General features: G+C 41.2%; 1 protein-coding gene across 2 annotated transcripts in view; it reads left to right on the forward strand.

Moving 5' to 3' along the window:
- Positions 1 to 23,213, forward strand: part of cacna2d3a (calcium channel, voltage-dependent, alpha 2/delta subunit 3a) — a 950,991-nt gene that overhangs the window by 830,333 nt on the left and 97,445 nt on the right. For both annotated transcript variants that reach the window (XM_072582307.1, XM_072582308.1), the window contains one exon: positions 6,095 to 6,150. In XM_072582307.1, coding sequence (XP_072438408.1) covers positions 6,095 to 6,150 — 56 coding nt within the window. The remainder of the gene's footprint in view (positions 1 to 6,094; positions 6,151 to 23,213) is intronic.

The following is a 23,213-nucleotide window of genomic DNA, read 5'->3' on the forward strand; positions in this document are numbered from 1 at the left end:
AAGGAACTACTGCAGAGATGTCCTGGACCTGACATGACTGACCTCCAACATCACAACTGTCATCCTATGTGCCAGGTCTGATTGCAAACAGCAACAAGTTTCCCCCGATACTGCATTGATTCCAGTTTTGCTAGGGCTTCTTGATGCCAAACTCAGTCAAATGTAGCCTTGATGTCAAGACCTGTCACTCTAACCTCATTTCTGGAATTCAGCTCTTTTGTCCATGATTGAACAAAGACTGCAATGGGATCAGGAGCTGAGTAGCTCTGGTGGAACCAAAACTGGGCATCATTGTGCAGGTTATTGCTCAATAGCACTGTTGATGACACTTTCCATCATTTTACTGATGATCAAGAGTAAACTGATGGGGCAGTAATTGGCTGGGTTGGGTTTGTCCTGCTTTTTATGGATGGGACATACCTTGTCAATTTTCTACATTGTTGAGTAGATGCCAATGTTGTAACTGTACTGAAAGAGCTTGGCTAGGGGAGCAGCAAGTTCTTGAGTGCAAATCTTCAGTACTATTGCTGGAATGTTGTCAGGGCCCAGAGCCTTTGCAGCATCCAGTGCCTCTATCCATTTCTTGATACAATGGGGAGTGAATTGAATTGGCTGACAGCTGGTATCTGTGATTTTGGGGACTGTTGGAGGAGACTGAGATGGATCATCCACTCAGCACTGATGACTGAAGTCTTCTGCGAATGCTTCAGCCTTATCTTTTCTACTGATGTGTTAGGGTCTTCCACCATTGAGGAAGGGGATATTTATGAAACCAGTTCCTCCAGTAAGTTTTTAATTGTCCACTACAATTCACAGCTGGATAAGGTAGAATTGCAGTGGATGAGGTAGAATTGCAGAGTTTAGTTCTGATCAGTTGATCGTGGAATCGCTTAACTCTGTCTGTCACTTACAGTTTATCATGTTTGGCATGGAAGTGGTCCTTTTTGATAGCTTCACAAGGTTGACATCTAATTTTTAGATATGCCTGGTGCTGTTCCCAGCATGCTCTCCAGCACTCATCATTGAAACAAGATTGATCTCCTGGCTTGATGGTAATGGTTGAGTGGGGGCTTTGCCAGGCCATGAGGTTACAGATTGTGCTGGACTGCAATTGTGCTGCTTTTGATGGCCCACAGCACCTTGTGGATGCCTTGTCTTGATTTGCTAGATCTGTATGAGGTCGATCCCATTTAGCACGGTGATTATGCTAACCAACATGATCAAAGTTATTCCCAGTGTAAAAGCAGAACCTCTACTCCACTCTTACCAATTCTGTCATTCCTTCATGGCTTTGCAGGCATTTATTACCCATCATTCATTGCTCTTGAGTGGGTAGTGATGAGCTGCCTTCTTGAACCATTACTATCTATTTGGCATAGGTATGCCACAATACTGCTAATGAGGGCTTTGAAAGATTTTGGCCAGTGATGCCAAAGGAATGGTGATATACTTCCAAGTAACGCTTGTGAGTGACTTGGAGGGGAACTTAAAGTTAGCAGTGTTCCCATGTGTCTGTTGGCCTTGTCTTTCTAGTTCATAGTGGTAAAGGGTTTGGAATCTCCTGTCTAAGGAGCCTCAATGAATTTCTGCAGTGCATCTTATATATAGCACATACAGCTGCTACTAAGCATTAGTGGGGGAGTCATCAAATGCTTGTGGATGTGTTGTCAATCAAGTGGATGAGTGCAGCTCTAAGAACACTCAAAAAATTTACACTATCCAAGACAAAGCTGCCATTATAGGCTAAATTGCCTCCTCCTGTGCTGTATCATTCTGTGATTCTAAACACTAAGACATTCAGTCAACATCTTCAAAATCCAATGATATATCTTTCATTTTATTTATTTTACCCATGATTCAAGTCAAAAGGCATTTCAAGTGGTTGATACATGAAATTAAACATTGTTGTTAATAATCTGTAATCAGTTTCACACAATTTACTCAAAGTCATTGTTATTTCTTTTTAGTGTTGCAAATTGCATGCAACTCCATCAAAGGATTCCATAACAACACTGCATTTTTTTAAACACATAGACAGTGACATTTGCCATTTTGTTAACCGGATGATTTCATTGTGGGCAGCCTTCCCAACTGAAATGATCCCAGGTGGATACATTATTTGAAGTACTGAGTTGCCAAAATGCTTTCTACAATCAAGTGTCTTTAATCTTTCCCACCTTGGATCATTTCTATTGAAAACCTGCCCACAATTTATTAAGGCGGAAAACATCGAGTGGTCAAAAGGTCATCAATCATGTGGTGAAAAATGGGTTGCTCCAAGCTGCAATTCTCTGCAAAGTTCTTCTTCAAAATTCCATACACTTTTGGAGCTTAAGTGGTAACCAGAGAACCTTCAGACAGACAGGTCCTGCAGCAGAGAAGTTGCACACTAACTAAAGTTGAAGGTCAATCGGAGGTTGGCAGTGTGCCACAGTGCCTCATTGATATCCTAAGCTCCTGATTAAACAACAGCACTGTCGACTGGGATCAGAAAGCCAATTGCTTTTGTTTTGGTAGAGGATAGATTGCAGGAGAGGGATCATAGGAAGAGGAGGTTAGGCAGATTGGAGACGAGGATTTCAGCTGAACCCAGTTTTCCCAGTCAGGAAGGCAGCCATGATTCATGCCTGTCAGAAAAGCAGATAATCAGGCTGGTGGTGAGTACACATCCTTAAACAGCTATTCATTGACCACCTAACGGTTTTAATTAGCGATGGTTGGGAGGATGACCATGGACCTTAATGACTGAGGTAGTGGGAAGACAGCTCCACCTTCCTTTATGCTGTCCACGCTAGTGCATTATTTGTGATGAGATGTTGCAACCCTGGTGGAGGACAGCTTTCCGAAACCATGTGTTATGTTTTCTGCAATGCCAATGGTGGAAGGGAAGCTTCAGCCAACTGCCATGCCATCAGCAGCCACTTCAAAAGAGGAAAATGCACCAGAGGCAGCATCATCACAGCTGTCAAACACAGCCATCCTTCAACAGAGATACTTTCACCTCAGTGGGGTCTCATGCAAGTTTAGCATGGGTAGTATAAGGTGACCAACACTTCATATGTAAACAAGAATTGGTGATGAAGGCAGAAGCAGCAGCGGAAAGTCCCTTCAGTAAATGGAGGACAGGCACAGCCCAGTTTGGCTGAATGGAGATGCAAAGAATTACTGGTCATTGCAAGCCTGGAGAATGTATGAGAATGTTGGGAGGTCTGCACCCAAAAGATAGAATTCCCAGAGGCTGTGCAGAGACTTCAGCAGACAGTGAAGGGATGTGATCTCTTACGCATGGGAGCATTTCTGCTCATCCATTGGAAGAATAGCCTTATACGTGAAGCAGGAGCATCATACATCCAGGTACAGATGCATACTCTGTAGCATTGACTGGTCACTTGCACTGATGATTCAAATATGCACGCAGTTGCACAGCAACCAGATACAGTAGACACCAATTGCTGGTGTAAACGTGCCATGAAAGGGTTACATCAGGCAGAAACACCACTCACATTGGTACCTTCACCATTAGCCACTAGTTAGCTTCTATGCGACACCTTCGAAACAAGCCCCCATGACTAAAGCTGCATTGCATTGACAAAGGTGTGACAACCTATGGCAATGCTGCCCCCCTACCAACCCCGGCAATACAATGCTTAAAATGGACACTATGGGTGTTGTATTATTGCACAGTACTTAGAAAGGCACTGTAGCTTCAAGTCAGTTAGATGGCATCACAACACGGGGCACTTCTGATCTTACTTTCTGTTCATTCATTCAGGGGTTAAGCAAGCAAGCTGACAACCAGTCAATTATGTGTATAATCTAACTGTAATCTAAGTAAACATATAACCATGACTGCATATATAATCTGACTTGTCATACGAATATGCATAGTGGTTATTAATAAATTTGCAGATAACTAATTCAACACAAACTTGACTCGCTGTGGTATATGTAAGCTATGTTAACATATGGAAAATGATAATTACATAATTGGGTATCTCAGTTGCATGCAAACACAAATAAACAGCATAGCTACCTACAATTTTATATGATATCATGGAGGGAGCACATATGTGACTGGCACAACGTTAGTAGTCTTACATGGATTTCACCTGGGCAAGTTTTTCAGTGCTTTCTTAACTGACTAAGTATCAGTGCAAAGAAATGGCTGATCATTGCAGCCTTGATGTTCTCACTGTTTTGAGGGCTTATAGTGTCAGTTTTTAGTATGTATATGAAGCAAAATATTTCCAAGCATCATGAGGAAACAAGAGCTGGCTCAGTGTTGGGTCCTTCTGGGCAAGTGTGGTACAGGTACAATTGGTATCCAGGATGAAGGATCCTCTTGTAAATTGTGACTGTATTTGAGTGGCCCAAATTTCCTTCTCATCCTGACACATCAAGGGCATCTTTGAAATGTTGGATCATACGCTCTACCATGTAATTTTTGTCTATCTCCTGTGAAGGTGTGTAGCACTCCTTCGCATCATTATCAAGACTTCTGGAGGACTATGTTATGCAGAAGTCAGCATAGGACCACCACTGGAGAAAACCTTCATTGAGTTACACCAGTCATTTCCTGCATTTCACCTCGCTGCCTATTGGACATCATCTCCATGTCTCTTTCTGCACCAATTGGCTGCTTCTGTTGCTAATGCAGATATTTCCAATACTATGTGCCATCACTTCACAGGAGCTGAGCCCCATCCTAAGAATGACCTAATTTCACCAAGCTGCATGGAAACAGCTTCCTAGACTGCCTGATGTCCCCCTCTAAGCCCTGCAGGAACAATGCCCCAGTGTCTTCAGCTTCAGCTCTGCTCATGCAATAATCACCATATGGCAATGTAGGAGCTCCCATCTGCATATTTCATTCTTTTTATGGAGTCATGAATTACTCCTGTTTCTCCAAATGACTTTCAGTTGCTTCATCTAAGGGCAGGCAGAAAGAATTAGTTCAATTTGGTGTCATGTTCTGCACAGCATTGTTCCTGTGCTGTCCTGTTCTGTTTTGTATTTCCATGTAAGTCCTGCAGATCCAGCAAGAATCACCTCCAAAATCTCAGTCAGCCCAGCAAGGAGCTCTCAATGGCTTATTCGGTGCCTCAGTTGATAATCCGCTGCTTTCAGGCTATTGCCACTACCCGCAAGAAGGCGATTTAATCAAAATTGCTAGGAGGTGATTGTATCAGGAAACTGGCATGCTGCTCAGAGCTATGATTTTTCCAGCGTGATATCTGCCTCCTCCTTGGGATAAAAATTCAGCCCAGGTTGTCTGGGAAAATTAAAGTAATAAATCTCAACAGATGTAGACAGAGAATTTTTAAGTCATCTGAAAGGGTACATGATTTTGATTACCACTCAGCCTTTCCCTAGCAGTATTTAACACCCTGTTTTGTATTGATAATCAGTACTTTAGGACAGTGGTTGAAAATTAGACACATTACCTGTTTTCTGCCAACATATGCACACTTTCTCCACTTTGTGTTTCGTTTACTTCATCAAGCTTTGTATACAGCAAACAAGATTAAAAATGAGTACACTTTTGGTTTACAGAGGATGCTAAAATTTAATTCAATAATATTATGTTTAACTTTGAATTCACACTTGATAACATCTGTGAAAAAATAAGTTAATTCATTTCAGCGATGATGATTTTCTGAAGTACTTAGAGTGTTGCATTTTCCTCCTCATATTATACTGCCTTATTTTATGCTTTTCTACATCATCATGTCACAGATTCAGAAATAAATGTATTTATCTTCCAATGATAACCATTTCTGTTTTAGCAAATTTATTGTTATTGTTCTGGGTGCTCAATATGCAGAGATTATTCTCAATGGATATTGTCATTCTAATTTGAACAGAATAACAGTTTTCAGAATTAAGATAACCAGATTTATGCAATTTCAAACAGAATATATTTTGAAGAGATCAAACAAAACCTAACTAACTCTCAGCATGTCACATCACTGCATTGCAGGATAAAAATAAGAAAACTGGTAAACTGATCTCAGTAGCTTTGAACCATTAAAAGAATACCTTAGAGATATAATGTATACATATCCTAACAAAGTTCATTTTTAACTTTTATCAGATTTCTGGTGGAGTTCAATCTTTGCAGTTGGTGGAATTCAGACTTCACAGTGAAAGGTAAGTTTGGAAATTGTTTTTTGAGATTGACAACTAGATGGTGAGCTTCACGTCAAATGTAGCCTTTTAATGAAGTGATATTAATGTGTCATTTCAACTCCATGACCTGAGACTGAGTTCAGCTCAGATTAATGGAAAATTCAAATCATTTCTCAGTGAATATGAGTTTGCAGCATATAATTAACTATCAATTTGCACTAAGTACAAATAGAGAAGTGATTGTTGATGGGGAGCTGCATACTCCCTAATACATTTGACTGTACTGGCTGTGCTTAATGAGTCTGATGGATCTTTTCCAAGCTAGGACACCAGATCACTTTGCAGTACTTCGCGTGGTTGACAGAAATTATATGATGCCTGGGTTGTTGCTAAAGATATTTAATTCTGTTCTCCTAGACACCTTCTGTGCTTTCCACCTTATGGTAATTGATTACAACTAGGTGGCTTTCTGTCAGTATTGAGAAGGCGAACAGTGAGTTGAACAGAGTTGACCTCCAAAGATTAAGAGGTACATATAGACCTGATTAGTGTTATGAGCAAGTGAGTAGGAATCGAATAGTTCCCCACTTGTCCCACTGTTTGTTTGACTGCAACAGACTTTTTTTAATCAAAAGAGCAACTTTCCAATTCAGTGACTTTACATACTTTGGTTAGATAATACAAAGGCAGGTTTTCTGGAGTTCAAAAGAAGAGAATAGCTTTTCTTCTACTTAACACAGTTTAAATAAAATAAATATGAAAGCACCTTGACCTTCACAGGCATACTCTTGAAGTTCACACTCAGACAATTGTATTACAGAGTGTGATGATAGCTTAGCCAATTTATAATGCAGTAAACGTAAAGTTACATAACTCTTCAAGTTTAGTGACTTCACACACTATAGGCTGAAGTTAGGCAGAAATGGCTACTGCAGATGCTGGAGATTAGAGTCAAGATTAGAGTGGTGCTGGAAAAGCACAGCAGGTCAGGCAGCATCTGAGGAGCAGGAAAATCAACATTTCAGGCAAAAGCCCTTCATCAGGAAGGCTGAACTTGCTGATTTCACCACTTTCAAAGTTGGGGCGTTTGAAAGATGCAGTCAAATGATTTACCTGTTCTTCTGAAGATAGTAGCTACTAGGTTGAATTATTTTCAAAATCTCTGTCTATTGCATTGGGATGTCAAAATCAACCGAAAGGGTTCAAAACTTGTAAGCTGTTTGTGGAGAGATAAAGAAAGAGAGGGAAGCCCCCCCAGGATATTGCTCTTTCAGTGTCTCAGTTGTTTGGCCTAATCTGTAGAGAAAGCAATTGCTCAAACATACATAGGATTATTTGGCTTGCTACATGACATTCACTCTGCAACTGGCCAGTGATCCAAATTTAGTCATGGCTATTGTATTCTAGTTGCATATCTTACATGAGAGATTACAACTGAACACATTCTTTTCATAACCAATGCCCCATTCTCCAAATGATTAAGTCTAATGGATTGTCTCCACTCACTCCATTCTACACACCAAACAATTGACCTGATGGATTGTGAATGGTGTAGAAATGTTCTCAGTTCATACTCCTGCAAGAGCAATTGTTCATGACATGGCTTTGAGACAGATTGTCTCCATTTCAGTGGTATTGGAATGTTAGAGGTTACAATGATACAAGTATACAGTGATATTTGACTGTTACCTCAAGTCACTGGAATGCGGCTTTAGTCTTTTTAAAAGTTTAGTTAGAGGTTTCAGTCAGTAAATTCAAATATATTGTTCATTTTCTTTCAAGCAGGCCTCTTTAACACCAGGAGAAAGTGAGGACTGCAGATACTGGAGATCAGAGCTGATAATGTGTTGCTGGAAAAGCGCAGCAGGTCAGGCAGCATCCAAGGAGCAGTAGAATCGACGTTTCAGGCATGAACCCTTCTTCAGGAACCCTGAAGCCCTTCCTGAAGAAGGGCTCATGCCTGAAACGTCGATTCTCCTGCTCCTTGGATGCTGCCTGACCTGCTGCACTTTTCCAGCAACACATTTTCAGCTCTGATCCCCAGCATCTGCAGTCGTCACTTTCTCCTCTTTAACATTGGGTAAATTTGCAAACTGGTGTGCTCAATTGTTTCCAAAATTGGCCAGTTTTTAATTTCAGGGATTTCATGAAGACTTTCTCTGTTTTATATTGCTCACCTCAGTATGTATGCACCATATCTCTATTGCGCCCTCCTCACACTATCATGGACTTATGAATGATGGAAATACTCACTACTGCTGAAGCTGTCTGAGATTTTCAGTGCCAGCACCATATTTTAAAACCCAGCCATGCTCCAGGTCATGCACTGCCAGCCAGAAACTGCCCTTCACAGTGCATGTAGTGGCAGGGGAATGGGAAGGAAAATATTGTAATGGCATGGAGGTGACAGTTGACTACAAATATAAATTCATATTCATAATTGTATTGCTATTTTACATCATCCCTGTCTGACGGACTGTCATTGCAACTGCAACTACAAGAATCAAACTATACAGTCTGCCTATTCTTGTCAGCTTAGAACCCTATACAACGGAGTACTAATCTTTTCCTAATGCCCAACACAGCATAACATTTTCTCAGTGTTCAGTGTTGGTACATCACTTTCTGCAAAGCCATAAAGCAGTTGAAAATGTGAACATTTATTGAACCACAGCAAAAAACAAATTAAAAACAAACAGAAGAAACCGCAAAAGAATCAAACTGTGCTCTGAAAATCTTAAATAAAAACAGAAGTTGCTGGAAAATTTCAGCAGGACTGGCAGCATCTGTGGAGAGAAAGCAAGGTTAATGTTTCAGATCCAGTGACGTTTCCGTAGAATTGCTCTGAAGAACTGTATTGTCCAGAACTAGAGGGCTTGGTTTAGGGTGAGAGTGGAAAGCTATAAAATAGACCTAAAGGGCAACTATTTCACTCAGAGGGTGTTATATGTATAGAATGAGCTTCCAGAGGAAGTGGTGGAGGCTGGTACAAGTGCAACAGTTAAAAGGCATCTGGATGGGTATCTGAGTAGGAAGGGTTTGGAGGGATATGGGCCAGTGCTGGCAGGTGGGACTAGATTGGGTTGGGATATCTGGTCGGCATGGACGAGTTGGATCGAAGGGTCTGTTTCTGTGCTGTACATCTCTACGACTTTATGAAGGAGGGCACTGGACCCGAAACATGAGCTCTGCTTTCTCCCCAGAGATGCTGCCAGACCTGCTGAATTTTCCCAGAATAAACTATAATTGCTTTGGGGACAAACAGAACTGCTTGCCTTTCAAGCAACAATATACTCACAGCTAATGCATGATCGCTGCACCCAGTTTACATCTACTGGGTATCAATGAAGTGCTATTTGACTTGTTGTGCCTGATGCTACATTGCTCTATCATGCTGAAGGTGATATTCCTCCTACTCATTACCCTCACCTTCTCCCTTCAAAGGTTACTATTGTTTTCCCAGCACTTCAATATTCATCATACCCTCTCTTTGCCTGCTCCAGTTGTGCAGAACATGCCATGCTAAGACACTCCCTGTCTGGAGTGTTCTGCAAATATCCCTCAGACTGATCCAGACATTGGAACGTGAGCTTCAGGAGGCCTATGTTCTGCTCCGCAATGGCCCTAGTTGAAAAATGAAGTACAATATACATCTACTCACGCTCAGTTGGGGGCTGCATAATAGAGACAATTCCATGGTTACACAGGGTAGACCCTGTCTCCCAGTGAACATTCTTGTAAGACATTGAACCCTTGAAACAAAGCAGGAACATGAATGTCGAGGTTAAAGGCATCATGGCTGCTGCCAGGGCACCTAGCACAGACCTCTGAGAATTGCTGCCTAGATAGAAGCCTAAAGTAGCAAGTGGTGAGATGGAGCCACCAGGTATCGCCATGACATCCATGTTAGAAAGTGTCACTATCCAATTGCTGTCTGTAAATTAATTGAACAGAGACTGGTATCACGTCATCAAGTCACCCTTTATTTACTTGTGCATAGTACACTGGCTGTGGCCACCCATCTGGGAGTCAGCCCCTGAACTGAGGAAATTCCAAATTCTTTAATTATATATTTCTTCCCCCATCACCAAGTCATTCTTTATTTACTAGTGAGTAGTACATTGACTGTGGCCAGCCAGCTTGGAGTCAGTCCTCAACTGAGGAGCTTCCATTGTCCTGGGTTTTTTTTCCAGTCCTGTCACCGAATCACCCTTTATTCACTAGTGCACAATACACTGGCTGTGGCCAGCTAGCTTTGAGACCATCTTTCAAAACCGAGGAGATTTCACTCTCTTTGTCATCTACTTTTTTAATTTCCCTTGTAAAATCATAATTCATTTCAGAAAATACAAGGAATTATTACGTTATTGGTACTTGCTTCACTAGTTGAATGCAGCTTACTTGGAACTTCATCCCGGAGCCTGCACACAGACCATTCGACCTACACACAGAACCTATATACAAAGGCACTGTCTCGGGCCTACACACAGAAATAGCAGCACAGAGACCGGGTTCCATCACGAAGTCACCCTTTATTCATCAGTGCACAGTACACTGATTGTAGCAGCCAGCTGGAAGTCAGTTTCCTGAACTGAGGAGATCCTAAATTCCCTGTTTATATTGGTCACCCACGGCCTCCTGATTAACACAGGTTAACAACCCCAATGAAAGACCTGATAGTCAACAAGGCCCACCTGATTCCAATCACTACATCCCTCCACCACCCCCCTCCACTACATCCGGGGATTGGGGTCTGGTCTTTCTCTTGTAGCTTTTTCTACAACGTTCTCACACCAGGTCCGGTTCCTCTGACTCGGATTCAGACTCAGACCACTGGCAGTGCATACCAGACCATTGCCTGTCTCTTTCACCCAGAGCGTATCAGGAAGGTTTGCTCCTCCTCTTCTGGCAGTAATGGTATCAAGGCTGCATCCATCTCTGACTCTGAAGTTTTCTCAACAGTAGATGGATGAGAAGAACTAATGGTTTCTGACAGGCCTCCTAGCTGTTCTAAGGGGCCCAGGTATGTTTTGCTCCTGCCCCATTGCAAGGTAATAGCTTTCAGGTGATCTACATGTTTGTTCAGGGCCACCTCACCTATCCAAGCTTTGTAAGTCAGGGGACCTGAGCTTGCATCAACCTTGCCTTGCCTTGCATCAACCTTACAGTGCCATTTCCTCAGTTCCGGCATCAAACCCCATCCCCGGAATTAAATTGTCTCTCTGTCTTAGGGGAGGTGTGTGGCCAGGATTGGTGTTCTTGCTGCCATTTCACCCAAACTTTCCTTCTCTACCTGGGTTCAGCATCAGCCAAAGTATGGGAAACATACGATATTGGGCATTCTTCTCCAATGGGCCACTGAAATACTGTATGGGGAGGCATCACATGCCAGGACTACTTCTCACTTCCATCATAGTGGGCCGACACCTTAGATGATAATAAGTACTTTTTCACTTCCCTAAAGGCAACTCCCTTGCTACCAATTCCATAGCTGGATTTTCTCAATAGCGGTTGTTAGGGTGCCAAGATGGAGAACAGGTTACATATGAATTTTCCATAATAATTCACTGACCCACAAGAAGACCTAAGCTCTGTTACAGACCTGGGACCTGGGACTTCATCATCCAATGGGTGTAATCCAGTTTTGTCAACTCTGTAACCCAAATAAGTCACTTGGGCACCTGGAACACACTTTTTTCCTTCTAAGGCACTACCCATCTGGGAGAAAGGCATTCTGTCCAAGATCTCTGAGTGCTCTGTATTGATCTTCCTGGTTATTAGCCCATCATCTAGATAAATGGCAACCTGGGGAAGCCCTTGTAAAATGTTCTCCATTGTCTGCTGGAAAAGGGAACAAGCTGATGATTCCCCAAATGACAGTCTTTTATCTTAATATAAACCCTTATGGATGCTAATTGTAGTGTACGTCTGGGACTCCTCATCCAGTTGCAGTTGCAGGTAGTCATGGCTTATGTTCAGCTTCATAAAGGACAGCCCCCTCTGCCAATTTTGTGTACAAGTCCTCTCTGCTGCAAGAAGTGATTTATCATTTGCTTAAAATTCCCACAAAAGTGAACTGAGCCATTAGGCTTCACAATTGGCACAATCAGTGTTGCCCATTCTGCAAACTACACTGGTTTGATGATTCCTTCACTCTCCAGCCTCCTGATTTCCACCTCTACTTTTGCCCACAAGGCAAATGGCACCAGGTGGGCCTTGCTTCCTGGTCAACATATAAAGTGGCTTTGGCCCCTTTGATAGCCCCAAACCCTTCCTGGGTATTTCTCTAGGACTTGACTGAGGCAACCATTTTCTAATCTCAAAATGTTGAGCCCAGTTTAGGTGAACCTTTCTCAATCAATTCCACTCCAGTAGGTTTGGGTCTCAGCCTCTGACTACCATCAGCCAAAGCTGAACCAAGTGCTCCTCATAAGAGATTGGAACTGAAGTCGTGCTCTTAATTTGCAATGGTTCCTCTGTGTATGTTCTCAGTTCAGCTGAAGTCTTGCACAAACTTGAGGGTTGGAGACTCAAGCTATTCTTTTTAAAGACAGATTCTGCAGCCACAGATACAGTTGCAGCTCTGTGGCCTCCATGGTATTGACCTCCATGGGAACTGGGTGACCATTTAACCAAACATTAACTTTAATTGGTTCCAATTTAGATGTTGCTAAACAATTTAATTGTTCTAACCCTCATGTATGGACACTTTCCAGCATATGCACTCTCCTGGATATTGGCCTACAAGTTTTCTCACTCAAGTCAGGCCTTGTAGTCTCAAGTGTGCATACCAGCAGCAACTACAATGGCTTGCCAGCCAAGATCCTGAAGAACTTTTGTCACTTGGCCGAGGCTTGGCTTTGTTGTGGGGCTCTGCTATGAGCTGGCCTAGGGCCCTTCTGCTCAAGATATGCACTGCGTGAGGCTTTGCGATTGCCTACATTCTAGTGTTATTCCCCAAGTTCAATCAGACAAGTGAGGTCATCCACTTGGTAGTTCCCATGCTCCACTGGCTGCATTTTCTAATAACACCACCAGTTGTAGTGTCTGTTTGAAGTCCAGTTGGCACTTCTGTGTGGTTACATCATTAATCCCACATACCAAGCAGTCTCTCAACATCTCACTTAGGGTTAACCCAAAATCACATGCTCTACCAGTCATCTTAACCCGATCGCAACAATCCCGATATGGATACCCCTGGTTCTCTAACAGCCAAATAAAACTGATAGCATTTCAAAATTAGACCAGAAGACCACAAGACATAGGAACAGAATTAGGCCATTTAGCCCATTGAATCCGCTCCGCCATTCAATCATGGCTGATAAGTTTCTCAACACTATTCTCCCCATAACCCTTGATCTGTTTGATACTCAACAACTTATCTATCTCGGTTTTAAATTACTCAATGACCTGGCCTCCACAGCTTTCTGTGGCAATGAATTCCATAGAATCCCCACTCTCTGGCTCGAGAACTTTCTCCTTATCTCTGTTCTAAAAGGTTTTTTCCTTTATTCTAAGGCTTTGCCCTCGGTTCCTCATCTCTCCTACCAATGGAAACATCTTCCCAACATCTACTGTGTCCAGGTCATTCAGTATGTTTCAATTAGATCTCCCCTCATCCTTCTAAATCCCATTGAGTATCGACTCAGAGTCCTCAAACGTTCCTCATATGTTAAGCTTTTCATTCCTGGGTCTATTCTCAATGACCTGCTCTGAATACGGTGTAGGGTCAGTATATCCTTCCTGAGATATGGGGCCCAAAACTGCGCACAGGGGAGGTTTGAGATTGTAATATTCCTTAGTCAACTCCATCGACTCTGAGAAGGTTTTAGTGTCTGGTGCCTCTGGGAAAGTTAACCCCCTAATAACTGACAATGCTGCAAGTCCACAAGCAGTCAGAAGGATTTCTCACTGCTTTTCATCTGCTCCAATGCCATTTGCCTGGAAAAGAAAATCGCATTCTTTCCACATACTGGGCCCAGTCTTCGAGGGCAGTGTCAAACAAGTCAAGCTTCCGAAATAGAGACATGATGCTAGTAATGTTTATCCCAACTGCAAGATAACTATTGCAAGTGAATGCTTATTTTGGACTAGATCAGACTTCCTCAAAACATTTCAAGAAGATGTCCTAGACCCTAACTTTTCTAGTTGTTTTAAGCAGGTGTACAGTGGATATTCCAGGCGCAATTCAAACCACTCAGTTTTAAACAAAACAGAATTTATTCACAGACTACTGAATGAAACGCAAACAAGAAAGAACAGAATTTAGAATACCTTAACCCACCTGAAAACTCAGTTAACTCTACTGCAAATTAATGATGCTGTTCCAAATACTTGCAACATCCCCATAAGCGCCCCATTGACAAAAAAAAAGTTAAATCAGATGCAGGTTCTGACAGGAGAGATGTCAGAGACAGAGGATCAGCATGGAACTGTTGTTTTGAGTCCAGCAGCTTCTCTGGGTTTCCAGCTAAAACTTGACCAGCAGCCACAAACAAAACAGCTTGCTAAAACCAAACCAAACCCTTAACTTGGAGAATTGGCCACTCCCCTTTCATTGTATAAATAGATTCATATTTCATTGTTCAAATGTTTGCTGCAAAAACAGGACTTCAGTTTTCTTGATATTGAGAATCTCATTCTTCCAATCTTGCCATCACCCAAGTTGTTCAGGAGCTCGGAAAATTCAGCACAATATGTTTTACTGATTTCCTTTAGAACGACATGGGTTGTAGGACAATGCGATAAGAGGTACTTAGGATTATGAATGGAATATACATAGAAACGGACTGCTTGCAATTGCTGGGTGGTAAGAGATTAAATGTAAGAGATATAGATCAGAGGGCAGGAAAAACAGGGCATTGTCGGGTGGGTGTGGAATTCACTCCCAGGGTATGAGACAACATTTGCCAACACTTGCCAACATTTAAGGTTAGATTAGAAAGGTGAATGGATGGACATGGAAATGCAATAGCAAAATATGATGATAAATATTTATACCTTTGACAAACAAACACCAGCATGTACTGGTTGGAACAAATCTACTTTCTTGTATTATAATTTGTATTTGTATTTTGATTATATATAATCACTATGTGTTTACGTGTTAATGTAGGAAACATCCTTTTGAGATAAATTTCAGTTTGTTTTAACATTAGTCTATTTTCTTATTTGTTCTCAAGATTTGCACATTAGTGACCTGGCCAGAGTTTATTGCCAACAGTAGTGGCCCTGAGTAGATCATGATGGGACTTCTTTTCTATCTGTTTTGTTTATGTCAGTTTAATACAACTTCAGAGGATAGTTAAACATTAGCCACATTGGTGTGGGCCCAGATTCATATATCAACCAGACTGCAAAATTGCAGCAGGTTTATTTCCCTTTAGAACATTAGTAAGCCTTTAGGATTCTCATGTCAACTCATTCACTTCATTCACCTTTAATGCTGACAGTTTTATTTCCAATTTTGTCTTTTAGCTGAAGTGAGATTCTCAAACTGCCATGATCCATTTTGAATGCATATTCACCCAACCAATAGTCCTGGGGTCTAGATTACCAGCACAGCAATGTAACCACTACATTCATAAACCCTGAATCACCAGGTGGGATTCAATCCCATTTTGTAAATTTTCATGGCAGTTTTTAATTGTGATTGTTGAACTGTTAGTTTGGTACCACAGGTTAGCATATTGGCAAAAGGAAATTACATGCTGGGCAAAAAAAGCAATAATCTTACATTAAAATTAGTTTGCAAAAAATAGACATTGAGATATTAATAGTACATAGAGGAAAGCAAAGTTAAATTGACAAAAATGGAAAAGAATAAACTGGAAGACAATGGACAAATATTTAAAATCTTTGCTTCATTTAAGATTGTCCTTGTGGCATCTATTTTTCAAGCACTGACTTAACCTTTACTGTGAAAAACTTTATACTTGAATTAAGTTGATTTCTTACTATAATGGTGATGTTTGTATTAATCCTACTATATGTCAAGAGGAAAATTAAGGAATATGTTCAGATGAGACTTGAAGGCTTAGTTAGGGCGCTTGACAGTTACAAGTTCGCCAGGAAAGACCTAAAGAGAGAGCTAAGAAGAGCCAGGAGGGGGCATGGGAAATCATTGGCAGGTAGGATCAAGGAAGCCCTATGGCTTTCTATAGGTATATCAGGAATAAAAGAATGACCAGACTAAGATTAAGGCCAATCAAGGACAGTAGTGGGAAGTTGTGCGTGAAGTCAGAGGAGATAGGGGAAGCGCTAAATGAATGTTTTTCATCAATATTCACACTGGAAAAAGGTGATGTTGTCAAGGAGAATACTGAGATACAGGTTACTGTAATAGATGGGATTGAGGTGCACAAGGAGGAGGTGTTAGTAATTCTGGAAAGTGTGAAAAAAGCTAAGTCCCCTGGGCTGGATGGGATTTATCCCAGGATTCTCTGGGAAGCCAGAGAGGAGGTTGCAGAGCCTTTGGCCTTGATTTTCATGTCGTCATTGTCTACAAAATAGTGCCAGAAGAGTGGAGAATAGTAAACGTTGTTCCCTTGTTCAAGGAGAGTAGAGCCATCCCTGGTAACTATAGACCAGTGAGCCTTACATCGGTTGTGGGTAAAGTGTTGGAAAAGGTTGTAATCACCTAGAGAGGAATAAGTTGATGAGGGATAGTCAAATGGTTTTGTGGAGGATAGGTCACGTCTCACAAACCTTATTGAGTTGTTTGAGAAGGTGACCAACCAGGTGGATGAGGGTAAAGCAGTTGATGTGGTAAAGCAGTACATGGATTTCAGTAAGGTATTTGATAAAGTTTCCCACGATAGGCTATTGCACAAAATATGGAGACATAGGATTGAGGGTGATTTAGTGGTTTAGACCAGAAATTGGCTAGCTGAAAGAAGACAGAAGGTGGTGGTTGATGTGAAATGTTCATCCAGGAACTCATTTACTAGTGGTGTACCACAAGGATCTGTTTTGAGGCCACTGCTGTTTGTCATTTTTTATAAATAACCGGGATGAGAGCATAGAAGGAATGGGTTAGTAAATTTGTGGATGACACTAAGGTCAGTACAGTTGTAGATAGTGCCGAAGGATGTTGTGGGTTACAGAGGGACATAGATATGCTGCAGAACTGGGCTGAGAGGTGGCAAATGGAGTTTAATGCGGAAAAGTGTGAGATGATTCACCTTGGAAGGAACAATAGGAATAAAGAGTACTGGGCTAATAGTAAGATTCTTGGTAGTGTAGATGTACATAGATCCCTGAAAGTTGCCACCCAGGTTGATAGGGTTGTTAAGAAGGCAAATGGTGTGTTAGCTTTTATTGGTAGAGGGATTGTGTTTCGGAGCCTGTTGCGACTGCACTTGGAGCATTGCATATAGTTCTGGTCAGCAGCATATTATAAGAAGGATATGGAAGTTGCGGAAAGGGTTCAGAGGAGATTTACAAGGATGTTGCCTGGTATGGAGGGACGGTCTTACAAGGAAAGGCTAAAGGACTTGAGGCTGTTACTGTCAGAGAGAAGGTTGAGAGGTGACTTGATTGAGACATATAAGATCATCAAAGGGTTAGATAACATAGACAGTGAGAGCCTTTTTCCTCAGGTGGTGATGGCTAGCATGAGGGGACATAGCTTTACGTTGAAGGGTGATAGATATAGGACAGATGTCAGCAGTAGTTTCTTTACTCAGAGAGTAGTAGGGCATGGAATGCACTGCCTGCAACCGTATTAGACTCACCAACTTTAAGGGCATTTAAATGGTCATTGGATCGACATAGGAATGAAAATGGAATAGTGTAGTTAGCTAGGCTTCAGATTGGTTTCACAGGTCGGCGCAATATCGTGGACTGTACTGTACTGTAATGGTCTGAGCTTAAATAATGATCATCAGAGGGAATCTGTAACATCTTTGAAATTACTAGCAGATTGAGAGTTAATTTCTTCAGTACTATGATATGCATTTGAACATTCTAATTATCCATATATCAGTCCTGTCTTCAGTTTTTTAAGTAGTATTTTGTTGTCTTGTTCTCTGCTTTCTTAGTATGAATTTAGCTTAAATTATTTTTCTATTGTCGCCTAATTTCAAAACAGTTTTCTAATTGGTCATAAACCTATTAGAACTTTTAACTTCATTACTCAGTAATCATTTCAAAATGTAAATATTCACTTTGAAAATCAGTTCTGTATAACATGATACTACAGAACTGACAGTTTTGAAAGAACATATGTACAATTTTGAACTATTATTAACATTTTTAATAGTTTTGTGGCAGAAGAGATTACATGACAGTGAAAAGGTGTGAATAAAAATTGTAATTATTTAACTCATTCCATAATATGAACGAATATAATGATCTTGATCTTCCAATGTTGAAGAGTGTGGTGCTGGAAAATCACAGCCGGTCAGGCAGCATCTGAGGAGCAGGAGAATCAATGTTTCAGGCATAAGCCCTTCATCAGGAATGAAGGGTTGATTCTCCTGCTGCCTGATCGGCCGTCGGATGTTGGCTGTGCTTTTCCAGAACTGCACTGTTCAACTCTGATCTCCAGCATCTGCAATCCTAACTTTCTCCTGGTTGATTTTCAAAAGGCCTGACAGCCTTTATTCCAGTATACACCAGAGTTACCTTAAGGCATCCTCATTATAGCATGCTTGAAGGGAGATGATAGCCTAGTGGTATTATTTCTAGACTATTATTCTAGAGACCTAGATAATATTCTGAGGACCTGAGTTAAAATTCTGCCATGGCCTGCATGTGACTCCAGCAATGCGCTTGAATCTTAACTTCTCTCTGAGCAATGAGAGATAGAAAATAAATATGGGTCTCACCAGTGCTGCACACATCCCAATTGCCTGTGAGATTTTCCATTGGGCAATTCTACTACTGGAACCTTCTGAAAGTTCTCCATTTAAATCTGAGATTTCAGATGAAATTTGCTCGGAAAAAGTTAGACTATTAAATACAAAAGCTAACTCCTGAGTAACTACTAAATTGAACTGGTTGTACATTTATCTCACACACCCCCAACTATACCTCCTCAATGCCACTTACACCTCCCCAGTCCTTGACCCAACACTCTCCTGAGGCCTGACCCCACTTTTGTCCCACAAGACCTGCGTCCCTTTCCCTCACACCATACCCAGACTAACCCAAGTGCCTCCAGATCAGAATACCCTCCCCTCTGCCCAACACAATCTGAATATCACTCATTGGACCAAAACCTACCCTAAATTTGACCTTTCCCTCCCAGTCACCCTCAGGAACTGATTTCTACCTGGTACCTACATACATGGCACCAAACAGCTGGCACCCTATTACCTGACATACTATGCCTACTCATCAACATCCTACTCCTGGCACTCTACACCAGGGCCCAGATTACACCTTACTTACCTGACACCCCAGAGCCCTATTCAACAGTAGTCCTACTTACCTGGTACTGATTCCCCTACCCACCTGGTACTTTTCCCTCCCAGCACCCTCACATTATGCCTACCTTTCTTTCCCATCTGATATAGTTTCGGTTTGACAGCAAAGTGCCTGTGAGGACCTTTATGGAAGCAGACTGCTGTGTAAAGAGGGTATGCTCTGAAAGAACAGTCAGAATGGAAGTACGGCTCTGCATTTTAGACAGAAACCTGAGAAGAATCTTCTCACAGAAATGTGGAGCTCCATTCATTTGTAAAAAGAGAGCTGGATTGGCAATGTGTGAGAAATTACTACATCTCAGAAGGTCTGCCCTAATATTTCATCAGTTAATTACTGTAACAGTGATGTAGAGAATAGCAAAAATAATCAATCTAATGACACTGAATAAATCCACATCTCATATCGAGCAAGATTGTGTGCACATATTTAAGAATATCTTTACTTGCAGAAGTCTTACCAATGAACAAGAAACAGACAGGACTCTTAGAATAAGGATCTATTAGAAAAAGATTAAAATGTAGGAACTGGGAAGAGTACAACTGCATCACAGCTTGGCTCATTCTCAGTTCAGAAAAATAACCCTCATTGAACAAAAATGAACAATTCATATATTACAATGGAACCTTTCTATCATTCTGGCTGATGGTGAGGAGGAGGAGGGGGTATCTCCTTACTTTTGTAGGTAATGAAAATTGACAAATAGTTTAACTTTAATTTATTAACAACAATGTCAATGTTTTTGCATAGATTCAGTCCACCTGTCTCTAATCCTAAGACAGACCATCACACAGAAATATTATTGATGTATAGTAGTGAACAAACACTTCACCCATTTCCTTTACTATTTTTACAGGGGCATTAATTCACTTGAATAAACAGGCCAATTGCCCCTGTAAAAATAATTGGCAAAACAATGTAGAGCAAAGGCAATAAGTACTCATTTGCTAACATAATCAAGTAATTCATAAGTTAACACCCCTTTTTATAAAGGTCATTGTTTTGGGCAGACCCAACCGACATAGTGGACAACTGTTATCCAGTCTCAACATTCCCATTTTGAAGTTGAAACGACTGGGGATAGATGCTCTGAAGAAGACTGCAACAGAGCACAGCAAAAATTCATTTTAATTACATGAACAAAGAGCTTCCTTTTATGTACAATGAAAGAGCAAAAAAGAAATACCATGCCTACAACCCTAGCTTGATAGGTAAATGCACAACTAAAGGAGGCCATGTGGATGTACTCAGCCTGGTAATAGTTCATTCTGTGGAGCCTGGAAGAGTTTCTTAATTGACCATTTGTGAAATACCTGTCAAAATTTTAACCAGGCACACAGAGGTGTCTAAGGATCATAATTTACACACAAACAGGATCTATACACTGAAGTAGGCAGACATTCCAGCCACTTGCATGAGATGTCATGCGGTTTCCAGAGAGTCAGCAAAAACATGACAATATGTCATTTTTGGCTGTTTCCATTTCATTTACCACAGGTCTTCCAAAACATTATCCCCTGCTTAGGTTCATCATTAATGCCATTTAGGCAGGACATTATGAGTTCAAGCCCTATACCAGTAGATAAGCACATAATCAGGACCAATAATGTGCTATACTTGGGGTGTGCTAGACTAACTTCTTTCAGATGAGATGTTACACGTAGCTCTCATCTTCTGTACAAGGTGCAAATATGGAGAACAATGGTATGACATAAAGATAAGCTGGAGAGTTGATAGGTGGGGATTTTCTGCTGTTGTGTGCAGTGTAGACAATGGCAAGGAAGCTGGGGAAATATGTCAAAAATGAAAAAGAAACAGATTCTCAACATTAAGAAAACATTTCTGATTTATGGCCCTTAGCTTACTTTCTGGATGTTAACTCAATTTGCATCTAATTGGAGGCTGCCAGCTTCTGTGTCTTGCATTCGTTTTTAATGCAGACAGACAGGCAAGCAGCTGGTTATTTTTTAATGCACAGAACAGTTATGGGAATGGACGTGGTGCTGTACAGCACATTGCTACGTCAATGTCACATCTGCAGCATGCACAGCAGCCTGCACAGTTAACACATGGCATGTGCTTCAAGTACATGATCATTTCTGAAAGTCAAAGGCGTTCAGGTCTCACTGTGGTTAAATAGTACTGCAATATGCCAAGGAGTGCCACCACAGGGACTCATCTAATTCCAGTCCAGGGGTTTGACCATGGTCAGTCAGGTACTTGGTCATATCAGAGTCGAGAAATGAGTGAACTTCTGGTTGACAGATTAGACCATTTACAGTCAAGTGCAATCAGTCCAGGAATTACAGGTACATCAACCTAGATGAAATGTAGGCATCAGTCTTGGAGTTGGGTTGTTTGTTGTTGGGGCTTTCATGCCAGTTAGTCCAGAGGTGAGCCACAGTCAATTCTGAAGTTTGGTCAGGCACCTTATCTAGGACCAGTCCATGAAACCCTGGGGAAAACAGAAAGATTAAGCCTGGGGCTGGGGCTCTTGGACAGATTCACTCCGTGAATTATTACAGTGATAGGAGGCAATTCAAGATAGAAGTATGGAATTTCATATAGTGTAGGAGAGGACGTGGAGTTCCTGGAGTGAGTGTGGGAGGTTTCTCAAGTCACAATCATTCTGGTCTCTACATGAAGACAGTGTATGGCCAACAAGAACAACACAGTTTGCTAAGCTAAGGCGCTGGGTCAAGTGACGACAATAGCCATTATATAAAGGCCATGAATGGAAATGGGGAGAGGCTGTAAAATCATTGAGAACACAGAAACAAAAAGCAATGTTATGGTTGGAGAATTTTCCTGCATCTCAGGCGGAATCTGCAGTAACTGACAAGGACACAAATTTGAAATCTTGTCATCTTCAATCCAAAGGCAATTACACAGTAACAAGACAAATGGTTTTTCTCCTTTGAGGCAAAGTAAAATGGCTTGAATTTGAGGCTCTAATGGGGCAATTGCGTTAACCATATGTTCGCTGACTCAGTGATGCCACCTGTGCAGCATCAAATTGCAATTCATTAGCAGGTCATTCCTTTTCTGACAATGAACATTGCAGACATAAGGATGGATATGTTACTATCCACTTTAGAACACAAGTAACAACAATAAAATAGTCACGAATCTTTATCACAATGGTCATAAAATGTATTAATATGTTATTTTATATTCCCTCCATGTTCTGTTGAAACATATTTTTTACAGTAACTCAATCTGTGCAGTTAATGGGATATGAATAAATTTGTGAACCCCATGCTCCCAGATCTGATCTGACCTTGCAAGCAACTTAGGTCAGAAGTTTGCAATGTCGTTATCCTACTCTCTACATTGAATATCGGGGCTTCTGAAATTACTGAAAGTTTCAGATTACACCTCCAACAACATGATAGCGTCAATATTAGTTTGTTTTTGCCAAAAAATAGCTGGGTGGTAAATTTACACATGCGTAGTCCTGCTAGCCTGCCCTAAGTCGGACAAAAGGGCCACAGAAACACTGATAAAATATCTTTTCCACACTTTCCATAGTTATCATGTTTAATCTGTGCTTAAATTCATCTCCTCAGGCTTATTTTTGCATTTGCTGAGTTTTTTATTTCAATCGTCTCATGTACTTCTATAATTTCTTTTCTCATCATTGAACAATCACGTAC

Source organism: Chiloscyllium punctatum, chromosome 12 (genome assembly GCF_047496795.1).
Source record: "Chiloscyllium punctatum isolate Juve2018m chromosome 12, sChiPun1.3, whole genome shotgun sequence".
NCBI lineage: Eukaryota > Metazoa > Chordata > Chondrichthyes > Orectolobiformes > Hemiscylliidae > Chiloscyllium > Chiloscyllium punctatum.